Source organism: Macaca nemestrina, chromosome 14 (assembly GCF_043159975.1).
Source record: "Macaca nemestrina isolate mMacNem1 chromosome 14, mMacNem.hap1, whole genome shotgun sequence".
NCBI lineage: Eukaryota > Metazoa > Chordata > Mammalia > Primates > Cercopithecidae > Macaca > Macaca nemestrina.
In genome coordinates this window covers 87,144,507-87,156,831 of record NC_092138.1, presented here as the reverse complement: position 1 = coordinate 87,156,831, position 12,325 = coordinate 87,144,507, and the positions used below count along the sequence as shown (strand labels likewise).

Genomic DNA, 12,325 nt, shown 5'->3' with positions numbered 1-12,325 from the left:
GTAAAAATATTAGATTAAAGGCTATGACTCTTGTTCATTTTTTTTTAACACATTGCACAATTGAAGAAGACAGGTTCTGGGGTAATTTTTGAGTGAGTGTTTGAAGTTCCACACTCCGATCCGGAATAGATAGGAAATGGTTGGGAGAAGAATTTCTCATTTGTTTGTTGACATTTACTCACTACCTCAAAGGCCTAACTCTTGATCTGAGCTTCATTAATCATGGCTGTCTCATCCTACCTTTCAGGAAGGCCCATCTGATTCTACGGCGGCTGGAGAGGGTGAGTAGCCACTGCTCCAGCCTCCTGCGGAGTGCCTACATCCAGAGCCGTGTGGAAACGGTGCCCTATCTTTTCTGCCGCAGCGAGGAGGTCCGGCCTGCAGGCATGGTGTGGTACAGCATCCTCAAGGACACCAAAATCACGTGTGAGGAGAAGATGGTGTCAATGGCCCGGAACACGTACGGGGAGTCCAAGGGCCGGTGAGGGAGGGTATTGCCCTCCGTGAGCACAGAGACTCTCCATGGGAGGGGGAGCAGTATTCTCCTGGATCCTGGGGCCTGGGTGGGCTGGGGGACAGCTGAGGATGGGCCTAGCAGATGAAACTTGCCATCAAGGCCAAAGCAAATGGTTTCTCCTGTGGATAGTGGACAGAGACCTTTGAATTATTCATTTTTCTCTATCTTTTATTTTTTCAAAGATATTATTTGACTCTATCAAAAGTCTCTCCTTTTTAAACCTTTTCTTATGGATGGCTGTCAATCCTGAGGCAGAAGTTTTCAGGTGGAGACCAAGCGGCCTTTGCTCTTCTTCCTCCTTCCTGCCACACTCTGCTTTCTTCCTGCCATGGACCCCTGGAGGAGACCTATGGAGGGACAGTTTTGACCTAACCCCTAGAGGACACAGTTTTGACCTCTTCAGCACCAGGAAGGAAGCTCTGAGGATGGTTGCAGTGAGGAAGCATGGGTCTTTAAGGACTTCTCTCTCTTTTTTGCTGGACATTATTGAGTTTGTGGGACCCTGCCTCTTCCTGCTACCTGTGAGTCTGCCCAGAGTCCCCTGCAGGCCTGTCCATGCATTAAAAATTCCTATTGTCTCTCTTTCTGCTTGGGTAGTATTTCTTACCAAAGGAATGTTCTTGAGAGACCTCTGTTTATTCACTTATTGAGTATCTACCCTGTGCCAGTCACAGAGCATATGCAACTAAAGACAGAGAAGCTTCCTTCCCTCAGGGACCTTATGGCCCAGTGGAAATTATAGAGAAGGAGTCTGATCATTTCAAGCTGTGCTAGAGGAAGAATGGAGGTTCTCTGCATTCACTGTTGGAGCATGAGACACACTGGAGGGCTCCTGAAATGCTTCCTTGAAAAAGTGATACCTAAACCCAAAGGATGAGGAGAAATAAGCCAGACAGAGAGGTGAAAAAGAAGGGATTTGCTTGCCAGGCACGGTGGATCGTGTCTGTAATCCCAGCGCTTTGGGAGGCCAGGGCAGGTCGATCACTTGAGGCCAGGAGTTTGAGACCAGCCTGGCCAATATGGCAAAACCCCATCTCTACTAAAAATACAAAAAATAAAAAATAGCATGGTGGCATGCGCCTATAATCAATCCCAGCTACTTGGAAGGCCGAGGCACGAGACTTGCTTGAACCTGGGAGGTGGAGGTTGCAGTGAACCGACATGGTGCCACTGGACTCCAGCCTAGTTGACAACTTAAAAAAAAAAAAAAAAAAAAAAGATGGGATTTGCTCCAGCAAGAGGGGATATGAACAAAAGCCCAGAGACAAGAGAGAGTACACCTCTTTCAAGGACTGAAAACTTTCCTTAAGAGTAGGGATCAAAGTAACAAGTGTCAAAAGGTGAGGCTAGGAGCTTGGCAAGGTGAGGCTGGGACCTTGGCAAGGCATTGGAAGCTTTGGAAAAGAAGCTTGACACTGTTTTGGAGCATCCATGACTATTTATATAACTAAAATAGTCAACTTGCTCTTTAAGAAAATCATTCTCACTACAGGGTGAAGAATGGATTGGAGAAGGCCCTAAAGAGAGGGGTACCATTGTCATTTTCCATGAAGGAGGTGATGGTAGCTTAGGGGGAGACATTCCAACATTAGAATCTCCCTTTATGTATCTATTTTTGAAACAGCTTTATTGAGGTGTAATTGAAATCTCCTTTTAAATGATAATTGCGCTGCTTCCGGTATACCCTTCCCTGGGAGGGTAATGAGTACAAAGAGGTGTTATAAATTCTTAACACCTTTGTATTAGCTCAAATAGGCTACCTAGCTTAAGCAGATGGGATGTAGGTCAGGTATATCATAATGCAAAGATGACACCTGTGAAGAGAAGAGAGTATAGCACTGTGGGGTTTCACAAGAGGAGAAGATACTGATTATCAATAAAAGATAAGCCATTCCAAATATGCCTATCCTCATTTGTATAGTGGTGAGTAAAAAAGAAAAAACAATGGCTACTTCACTTCTCAATTTGGCGAATGTTGATGAGATTGACCCGATAACCTACATACTGAGGACATTTTTGCCCCCAGGACTCAGATTCATATGGGGAAATAGGTAACACAAAAGCAAACAAGGCAGAAAGGGATTCTTCCAACCTTGGTGCCTGGGAAGCTTCTCAACCTCTCACAGTCTAAGCTCTAAGGCACTTTTTCAGGAAGTTTACTATTATTGGGTTTATGTTTCTCTAAGTATACAGGTGGAGCTTCTAAATGCCTCTTGTGTATACCACTTCCTGGGTATACATGGGCCTTCAGAGAGCTATCAGTTTGCTGGGCCTGGGTCCCAGGTTTTTGGAGAGCTATCCAGTTGCTGTAGCTTTCCATTGTCTTGACCCAACCTGAAGAACAATTTAGCTCAATGGTTGCAGAAAATTACAACACTCAGTGTGCTGGTGTGGTGGTCTGAGCCTGATTTAGCTTGAGTCTGACAACACTGCTGTTCACCAGCTATTGCCCTTAAGGGAGGAACTTGACCTCAGGTTTCTTATCAACAAAGTGGAGTCAATGCTGGTCCCACCTCAAGGGGTTGTTTCCCAGCTTGAATGATAAAGGAGTTAATATGCATCCAATGCAGTATATAGTGTTTTTGTTTATTTTTTTCTTTTTTCTCCTGACAGAGACAATATGCATAATACTATGAATCTTGGGCAGATATCTATGAAAATCTGGGTGGGAAAGGCCTAGATAATTCTGATTAAAAGAAAGAATTAATGATTAACAGCTCTGTCAGCTATGTGAATTGTAACTAGTGTCAAAAACCTAACTCAAAGAGAAGTGGTCACCATGGTGGAATTTAATGCAATAACAAGACCCCCAAAGAGAAGTGTGTGGTTAAAAAAAAGAAACATTCTTGACGCATAAATGAAGCTGGGAGGTATGGTGCCCTGGCATCTGCATGACCAGATTGATCCATACGCTGCCATGGAACTTGCCAGGGAAGCTCATGTCACAATATGCTGGCAAGGATGAGACTTCTTGTGTAGTCTTCACCGCCATATAAAGAAGTTGTGAACACACAAAGGTGTGTGTTAGGGGTGCATAGGAAATCACCCCTAAATGACCTCATCCTTCTGGATGGTAAAGAAATATCTTCTCTCAGCAGACTTTGTGATAAAGTGTGCCCTACAGACAAATGCTGGTAACTACCATTTAAGGAATCCTCATCATACGGATGGCTCTACATACTTATCTCATTTAACCATGGGCAGAACAGTCATGTGCTGTTGTGGTGATCATTTTACAATTCAAGAAACTCAGGTTTAGGCAGACTGAATAACCTGCCCCAAATCCTGTAGATAGTAAGTGATGGTATTGAGATACTGAGATCTAAACTTGAGCAGACTAAGTAATTCCAAATGATGGGCACTATGTAAGCACGCTACCTGCTAGGGCTACTAAGTGCAGTACCTCCCTTCTCCATCTTAAGTCAAAAACTAAGTCTAACTTCCAACCAATACCTGAGTACCGATTTCCAGGTTTGGGGTACTAACATGAACAGGATCTAGCTCCTGCCCTTAAGGAACTCCCAGAATTTAGCTAACTAAATACAGTGTGATAAAATCAGACACTCTGGAGTCAAGCCAATCTGGGTTTAAATATTGGCTGTGCAATTTACAGTGAGGCAGGGCTAACCCTTAAGAGAAATTTAGGAGGCAAACTCAACAAATATTGCTAACTAATAAGCTCAGGTTAGCTGGCATTTACTTAACCTCTCTAAGCCTTACTTTTCTCATCTGTGAAAGGGATAAATATACTACTTCAAAGACTGTTGGGAAGATTAAATTAGATGATGTATATAAAGCCATTGGGTACTTGAAAACAAAAGTTCTTAATAAATAGTTATTATAGTGACTTTTTTTTAAGAGACAGGATCCCACTCTGTCACCCTAGCTAGAGTGCAGTGCAGTGGTACTAACACAGTTCGTTGCAGCCTCAACCTCCCAGACTCAAGCAATCCTCCCACCTTAGTCCCCCAAGTAGCTGAGACTACAGACGCACACCACCACACCCAGCTAATTTTTGTAATTTTTTTGTATTGTAATTTTTCTTTATCCTGCTCAACCTTGTCTCGAACTCCTGAACTCAGGCAATTCTCCCAACTCGGCCTCCCAAAGTGCTGGGATTATAGGCATGAGCCACTGTGCTAGTCCTAAAATGACTTCTTTACATGAGAAAGGGTGGGTGCAATGGACTCTGCCATTGGAAGGCAAGTCATCATCAGGAAAACCTTCATAGTCAAGGGTTTATAAGAGTTCAGTAAGTAGAGTAGGAGAAAAAGGGCATGAGGGACAGAGAGACAAGCATATTGATGAAAAAGTGTGCCATATTTGAGGGATGGTGAACAAGTGGTGTGGTCAGAGAGATGGGGGATGTGTTTGGAGAAGCTGTCAGAGCCAGACCACATTGACCATTGGAAGGCACTGGACTGAAAGTAGAGGTGTGACATGGGCATATAAGCATTTTCAAAAGCCCCTTCGGGGTGCAAAGTAGGACAGTGGGGAGGAGAGAGTGAGCGGCAAGGAGACTAGATAGGAGACTATAGGTATTGTTTAGGAGGAAGATGAGGAAGCTTGAGCTAGGGCCATTGCAGTGATGAGGCTGGATCTGAGAGGTGTCAAGGAAGTTGACTCAGTAGGATTCGCTAACCAAAGCCTGATGACTTGGGTTTTATCTTTCCCCACTGCTGACTGAGTGTTACACTGGGCAGAACTAGCTGGGGCATGAAGTGAATGATGAATCACATGGGTTCAACGGACAGTGTGCATGGATGAGGCATGATTTACATCATGCAGAAACAGTCATTGGGACATCAGAGAGCTGAGAATATAATTTAGCTTTATGTGAAAACCATTCATGGCCCTGAGTGTAATTATGCACAAATGTGCTATGACTTTCAAATGCAGGTGTGGGAACCATAGCAAAGGGCTTACGTAAGTAGTGTAGAATTTTGTGGAAGTGTAAAATACTGGACTTATAGAAATAGTGCTGAGTTCACTCCTTCTCCTCCTTTCCCTCCTCTTCCTCCTCATCTTCACTATCCTCATCACCATCATCATTTAATTCATTGCTTACCATAAGACATTCTTTACATAAATATCATTTCATATACTTCTAACAACTCCGTGATGTATAAATTATCATTTTTTTCAAAGATATGAGAAATGAATCTGAAGGAATTTAAGAAACTTTCTGGTCGCAGGCTGCTTGTATGTGGCAGAACCAGATTTCAATCCAGATCTCACTGGACTCCAGAATTTTAACTACTATACTCTGTTGTCTCCTCAGGTAGAGACCTCTGGTCTAGTCTTGCTCCTGAAGTAGAGCTGCTATGTGACCTTGAGCAAGCCATTCACCTCTGTGGGCCCTGGGTTCTCCATGTACCCCCACTACACTAGGGGAGATCTATGTGTCACGGATGTGAAAGATTATGTCAGATGATGACTCAGGTACAAAGAGCACTTTTAATCTCTCTTTTATCTTCGCTACCTCCCTTTGAGATTGACAACAGCAGGATGACTGTCTCTGGCCAGTCTAGAGAGGATCACAGTCTCAACCAGGTTGCCGCAGAGCAAGGAGACCTGGAGTTCCCTAACACTCAGCTTCTTCTGCAACACCACATTCCCAGACAACTCTACTGCCCCAGAGTCAACCTGAGTCCCTGTCCTGGCCACACAAACCATGGGATGCTGATGGTTCAGTAGCCCTGGGCAGGTGACAGCCTGTTCATGCCTTGGTTTATCTCTCTGCTACTTAAAGGAAATAGTCCTCCATAAGGTTTTTCTCAGGATTAAATGGGTCAGTTTACATTAGATACTTACAACAGCACCTGGCATGTGACAGGCAGTTTACACATGTTGATTGTTGTCATTTGTGAACTCAACTCCCCACTCTCCAGACACACAAAAGTCTCAAAAATGCCTTTTGCTCATCCCCTCTCATCACTTGCAGGTGGGAGTGGAGTTCCAGCGTGGGCAGATCCACCCTAAATGTCATACACTGGCTTCCTGAGGCCTTCTGCCTTCTCCCAGAAGAGTTGATAACTCTTCTCCGAGGTCTCACAGTGGGGACTCCCTACTTTCATTTTAGCCCTTTCCTCACTCAATGTCATTCTTCTCCAAAGGACTATGAGCAACACAAGGGCATGGTCTGGTTAGAATTCATTCTGAACCCTGGAGCCTTGCCCTGGACCTAGCCCATAGCTAGCACCCATTGAATTTGAGCCTGATGCCTCGAATGAGGAAATCCTGAAGGAAGATCCCCCAGCAGCACTGTGAATGTCCAGGATCCCTCAAGAACAGTGGTCCTTCCAATTTGCACTGTCAATGCAGCCTACAAGGGGCCTGGAGAGAAGGCCACAGCCAAACAAAACCCAAGGGCTTTGTGTGGGGGTATGCTTTTTAATTGGCCTCTGCCCATAAAACTGCCAGACCCTGAAAGGCGTTCACTGTCTGTCTCCCTTTGGAAACTTTGCTCCAAGTGTTTGTACATGTTATAGCCAAAGCCAAGCTGTTCTGTTTTCCTGTTTTACAAGAGTTGGCAGCAGGGGAGTGCAAGGGGCTACAGGTGTGCTCTGCTGGACAGGGAGGCATGTATGCCTCTGTGTGTATGTGTGTGTGTGTTTGTGTGTTTGTGTGTGTGTGTGTGTGTGTGTGTGTGAGAAAGGGAAACTGGGGAGGTTGTCAGTTTAGATAGTCACAAGCACCCCAAATGGGTAATTCAGAATTCAGATTCTGGACCCAGTCCTGACACTAACAGGCTGCTGGACTCTAGTTTCTCCCTAGTCTTGCCCTCAGGGTCTCTTCATAAACAGGTTAGCCAGACAAGAAATTTACTGAAGAATCCTTCAGCTTTACTAATTGTTTTTTCAATCTCTTAGGGCCTGCAACTGGAAAAGAAGAGGGTAAACAATTCTGTGTATTTGTAGAGGAGGAGGATGTTTACAGAGCAAACTCCTGGAGCAGACGTGTTACTTATTCTAGGAAAATTGCTCTGACCATAGCCCCAAATTCAGGACAGGAGTTCCGCCTTTCAGTTCTCATAATCCCCACATATCTGTGACGTTGCTACTTAACCCACTGGGTTTTAATTATGCCTTTAGATATTTGTTTTCCCCTAATATATCTGAGCTCCTGGATAGAGCCGTGTTTTATGTCTCCAGGGCCCATAGTTTAAATCATACATTAGATACTAAAGAAATGTGTGCTCATACTGCTCCATGCAGTTTCAAAGTCATTTTTACTTAAGTCTTCTGGAATGGGGCTCATGATCTACCCTTTGTAGTTGAGGAAATAGAGGTTGATATATGAGTTTGTGTTCATGCAGGATCTTTAAGCCTGAGTAGACCGTGGGCTTCTTTCTTCTGAGTCCCAGACCAATTCATTTTGGAGTCTACCAGAACGTTCATTCATGAATTTGCTAAGGAGCCACTGAAGGACTAAAGAGATGGTGGGTATAGGAACTAGAAAAGTCTAATCAAACGTAAGGCCTTAGCGCTCTCCTCCTTGGTCAGAGAGGCTGATCTCTTGGGGATTCGGATTAGAAGGACAAATTTCAGTAACGACCAGAGCAGCAATTGCCCTTTGTTGAATACTCCATGGCCAGGGTCTGTGCTAAGCATGTTGGTTGAAGTATCTCATTTAGTTGTCAGACATACACCATATTGTAGCTGTCAACACTCCCATTTTACAGAACAAGTATTGAGGCTCAGGGAATTTAGGTGATTTACCTGGAGCCATGCCATTAGGAAGAAGCCAGGGTGCAGTTCTTGCCTAAAACATGGTCACTCTACAACATTCTCATAACTCCTCCAGAGGCCAGTGCTCCCATTTTATAAATATGGAGACTGAGGGCCAGAAATGAAAAAGTACCCATTCAAGATCATAAAGGTGCCAGAACCAAGAGTAGAGTGTTTTTTGGTTTTATTTCCAATGCATTCCTGACCCCATGGTAACCCCAGGTCCATCTGCTTTTCTGACCTCTGGGCAAGTAGAGAATAATAGGGGGAAAACTTTACCTCTTCTCAGAAATCAAGGCAAATGCCAAGTGGGTTAGCCTCCCCAGGCAGTTCTGTAGCACAAATACCAGCCTATTTGCTGCAGTTCACTAGGTTTTATGATCAGGGATGACGTAGTTTCTTCACTCACTTGCAATCTATTCAACTCCACAGTCAACGAACAGCCTTCCTGGGGCAGAACAAGAGGCAAGTCTTAGAGGAGCTGTCTGCAAAGATCATCAAGGCTGGCCTTTTTTTTTTTTATCAGAAAATAAAAGCATGACTCATTGACTGTGTAGCCCTAGGTAAATTTCTTTCCTTCTTTGGATCTTGATCTTCCATGCAATATAATTTGGGGAACTGGGTTCAAAAATCCAGATGACTTGGGAGCTTGGGGAAAAATACAGATTCCTGGGCCACATTCGTTGAGATTCCAATTATGTCTTGGGACTCTGTGTTTTTGCAACTTTCCCAGGATGGCTTTGATACATGCCATATTTGGGAATCACAAACATGGATGATTCCCAAGAGCCTTTCCAACCAGAGCACACAGAGTCTGTCCATTTACATGGAAGATACACCAAGGCCCAGTCCCCATCTTCAGATGTTGCAATAGTAAGTATGCAGCTGAAGGAATGCACCCCTTTGTTGGAGTTCAAGAGAATAGAGTTAAGACAAAAGATTTGCTTAGGGAGTGTTCATATAAAGGGCTGCTTTTTGGGGAGGGGAGGATAATATGATGAGCTTTCTATCACTAGAGAGTTACAGGTTGAGAGGCAACCAAGATGAGATGCAGGTCCCTGTTACAGGGAACAAAACACCTTCATAAGGAATTGTTAAGGGAGGGAGAAATTCTGAAGAATAAATATTAATCTCTGGAGTCAGACAAATTGAGTTCAACTCTCAGCCTCCTCAAACATAGAAACTTAGCAGACTTGGAGCTCCATTTATTCCCCCCCCCCAAAAAAAAAAAAAGGAATCACCAGATGTGTCTACCTCACTCAGACCTTGTAAGGAAGACACTATAAATAAATCAGAAAGGGCCTGGCATAGAATGTGACACACAGTAAGTGCTGCATAAAGGTTTGTGGTTTGCTTTGCTTTTTCTTTTCTTTTCTTTTCTTTTTTTTTTTTTTCTCTTATTCATTCCTTTGGCATCACTATTAGTTCCCACAAAACCTAAATCTAAATTTAGGGAGAAAGAACTTCTCACTCAACCTTATTTTCTGTTACATAAGACGCTGGGGGTTACACTGAAAACAAAATCAACAAACAAAAACAGAACAGAGGATGACTATTGGGCCGCAGGGGTTTCTGTGGTTGGCTGAGGACATGGTACATTGGATGTGGATGAGAATTTTCTGCCCCTGTTTCTTTTGAGTTTCCAAGTGAAGCTTCCAATTGGGAATGAGCCAAGTTCAGAACCCACTCAGCACATCTGTAATTGGGTTAATGGTATTTGGACTTGTTTAATCTATTCACCTGATGTCAGGTGGATGTCACATTCATAGAACTTCTCTTTATGCTGAGCTAAAATAACACAATATTTTCATGCAGCAGTGACACAGGCAACAGTGGCACTGGGTTCCATAGCCTCCTGCCTTATCACATTCACACCACAGTGCAGAATGGAGTTTAAGCATTGTCATGCTCTGCCCTATTCATACCCTGTTCATAAGACCTTTTTGTCTTATGCTCTATACCTAAGCTGCTTCAAGTTCCCTGCCCATCCCTTGTTTTTTCAGACCTCCATATCTTTACCCATTCTGCTTCCATAGGTATGTATATTCTTGCCAGCTTTTTTCCTTCTGCCTAACTCTTGCTTTAGTGGACAGTAGCAATTTCTCTATTGGCTCCTCAGAAACAGTTATTTCTTCTGATCAATGCCTGATTCTTTTTGGAAGAAAGGAGTAGAGAACCACCTCAGCTTCACTGGGTATGATCTTGGTGGAACTTAAATCAAAGTGTTATGTTCTTCCATCGCAGGCTACCCAAGCATAAGACCTGCATGTGGCCAACTAGATTCTTACTCCCAACACTCTGAACTTTGAGTAGAGTGATACAAGAAAGGAACTACTGGAATGTGTTGAACTGTAGAGCCTGGATTAGATTTTTTTAATCTGTTTTTGCTGCTAAGACCCTGGAATGATCTGGCTTCTTCAAGTCTCTTTCTCCAGCCTTCCCTCACAGGTTGAAACCTATGAACCAAGCCCTCTCAAACATTTGTAGTAACTTTCCTTTGGGCCAAACTATAGCTGCCTCTTGCAGCCTATGAACTATGACATATATATTCAACCATGATCTAATACTGTTTTCTTTGGGAAGCCTTCCTTGAACCCTCAGAGGTGGAGCTCATTTAATCATTCATGACATCCCTATGGAGGACCTAATATATACTTGATTCTGTACTGGGTTCAGGTAATATGAAGTCTTGGTACCTGCCCTCTCCTCTGAAATTCCCAAGCACCAGTCCTAACTTAGCATGTTGGAAAGCTCTGGGTTTTGTGACTTATCTCCCCCAGAGTCTGTGGGAAATTCCCAAGCACCAGTCCTAACTTAGCATGTTGGAAAGCTCTGGGTTTTGTGACTTATCTCCCCCAGAGTCTGTGGAGTCCATAATTACAGTGCAATGCTCCATTCACCTCCAGACCTCTACTGCCCAGCATAGTGCCCAGAAAAAAAGTTGATGCAAAATAAATGTGTGTTGAACTCAGTTGACTTCCTTTTGGGGACACCCTACAAAGCAATCTCAGCCTTAAATTCAAAACTGCTTTGAGAACTAACCCAGACACTGTTGTATTTGGGAAAGCAAAGAGGAAAAAAATGGTTGGAAAAAAAATTGCAGTGGATGTGTACTTTGATTCAATGAGGCATTCTTTTGCTGTTAGCCTGGTTTTAAAAAATCACCTCCTAGCAGTAGCCATGACCCAATAAGCACTTTGGTGACTGGATGGAAAGATTTCATCTAGGGGTGCTAGTAAAAATCCCAGGAAAAGGGATTCCCATTCCTTCTCTCTCTCCATACACTCCTCCCTTCCCATAAGGAGCCTTAATGGACCCTCAGTGCAACTCTGACATGATGGAAACTGCAAAGAGATGGAATTTCCACACTGGACAGAGAACAGAAGAATGTTATTTTTCTCACTGAAACCTTGGAACTGGCACGCTGCCCTTGGGTGGGAAAAGGGGTGTGTGGGGAAAGGAGCTAGAGTAGGGGGGAAGGGCAGCAGAGGCTGAGATGAGATGTTGGCATGCCAGGCCTCCAGATGTTTGCTCCTTGCAGATGTGTCAGTGACGGTTTGACCCACACATCTGGGAGATATCACCACAGTTCACATCTGGAGAGTACTTCACAGGTTACAAACTCTCTTACTGATGTCTCTAATTGGACTCCCATGGCAGAACAGATACTGTTGTCCCCATTTTATCAATGAGGCTCCTAGAACTGTCACGTGGCCTTGCTTAGGCAGTGATAACAATAACAATGGCAATGATAATGATTGCCAACACTAGTAAAGCATTCAGTAGGTACCAGGCACTGGTCAAGCACTCTATAACCTTAGCTCATTTAATCTACATGGCATGTCTTTAAGATGGACATTTTTATCCCCACTTTAATGAGTCACACAACAATCTAATAATTTGCTTCAGATCACGCAGAGAGCCAGTGGCAAAGGTGGGGGATTCAAGCCTAGGCAGTTTTCCTTCAAACTCTATGTCCTTAAGCATTATTTACTGCCTGCCTGCCTGCCTGCCTGCCTGTCAAAGCTGGGAATAGAATCAAGTCTGACCCTTAATTTCATCTTGCTGCTTATAGCGT

At 43.7% G+C, this 12,325-nt stretch overlaps 1 protein-coding gene across 12 annotated transcripts in view; it reads left to right on the top strand.

Annotated features, from left to right (window-relative positions):
* LOC105487111 (astrotactin 2) overlaps positions 1-8,796 on the top strand; it is a 995,255-nt gene extending 986,459 nt beyond the window's left edge. For 7 of the 12 annotated variants that reach the window (XM_071078814.1, XM_071078813.1, XM_071078811.1 and 4 more), the window contains one exon: positions 248-1,099. In XM_071078814.1, the coding sequence (XP_070934915.1) occupies positions 248-485 (238 nt within the window). In that variant the 3' untranslated portion in view covers positions 486-1,099. Of the gene's footprint in view, positions 1-247; positions 1,100-5,798 lie in introns of those variants that run through there. The other 5 variants (XR_011612991.1, XR_011612990.1, XR_011612989.1 and 2 more) reach the window with 5 other exon arrangements.
* Positions 8,797-12,325: the final 3,529 nt, after the last annotated feature.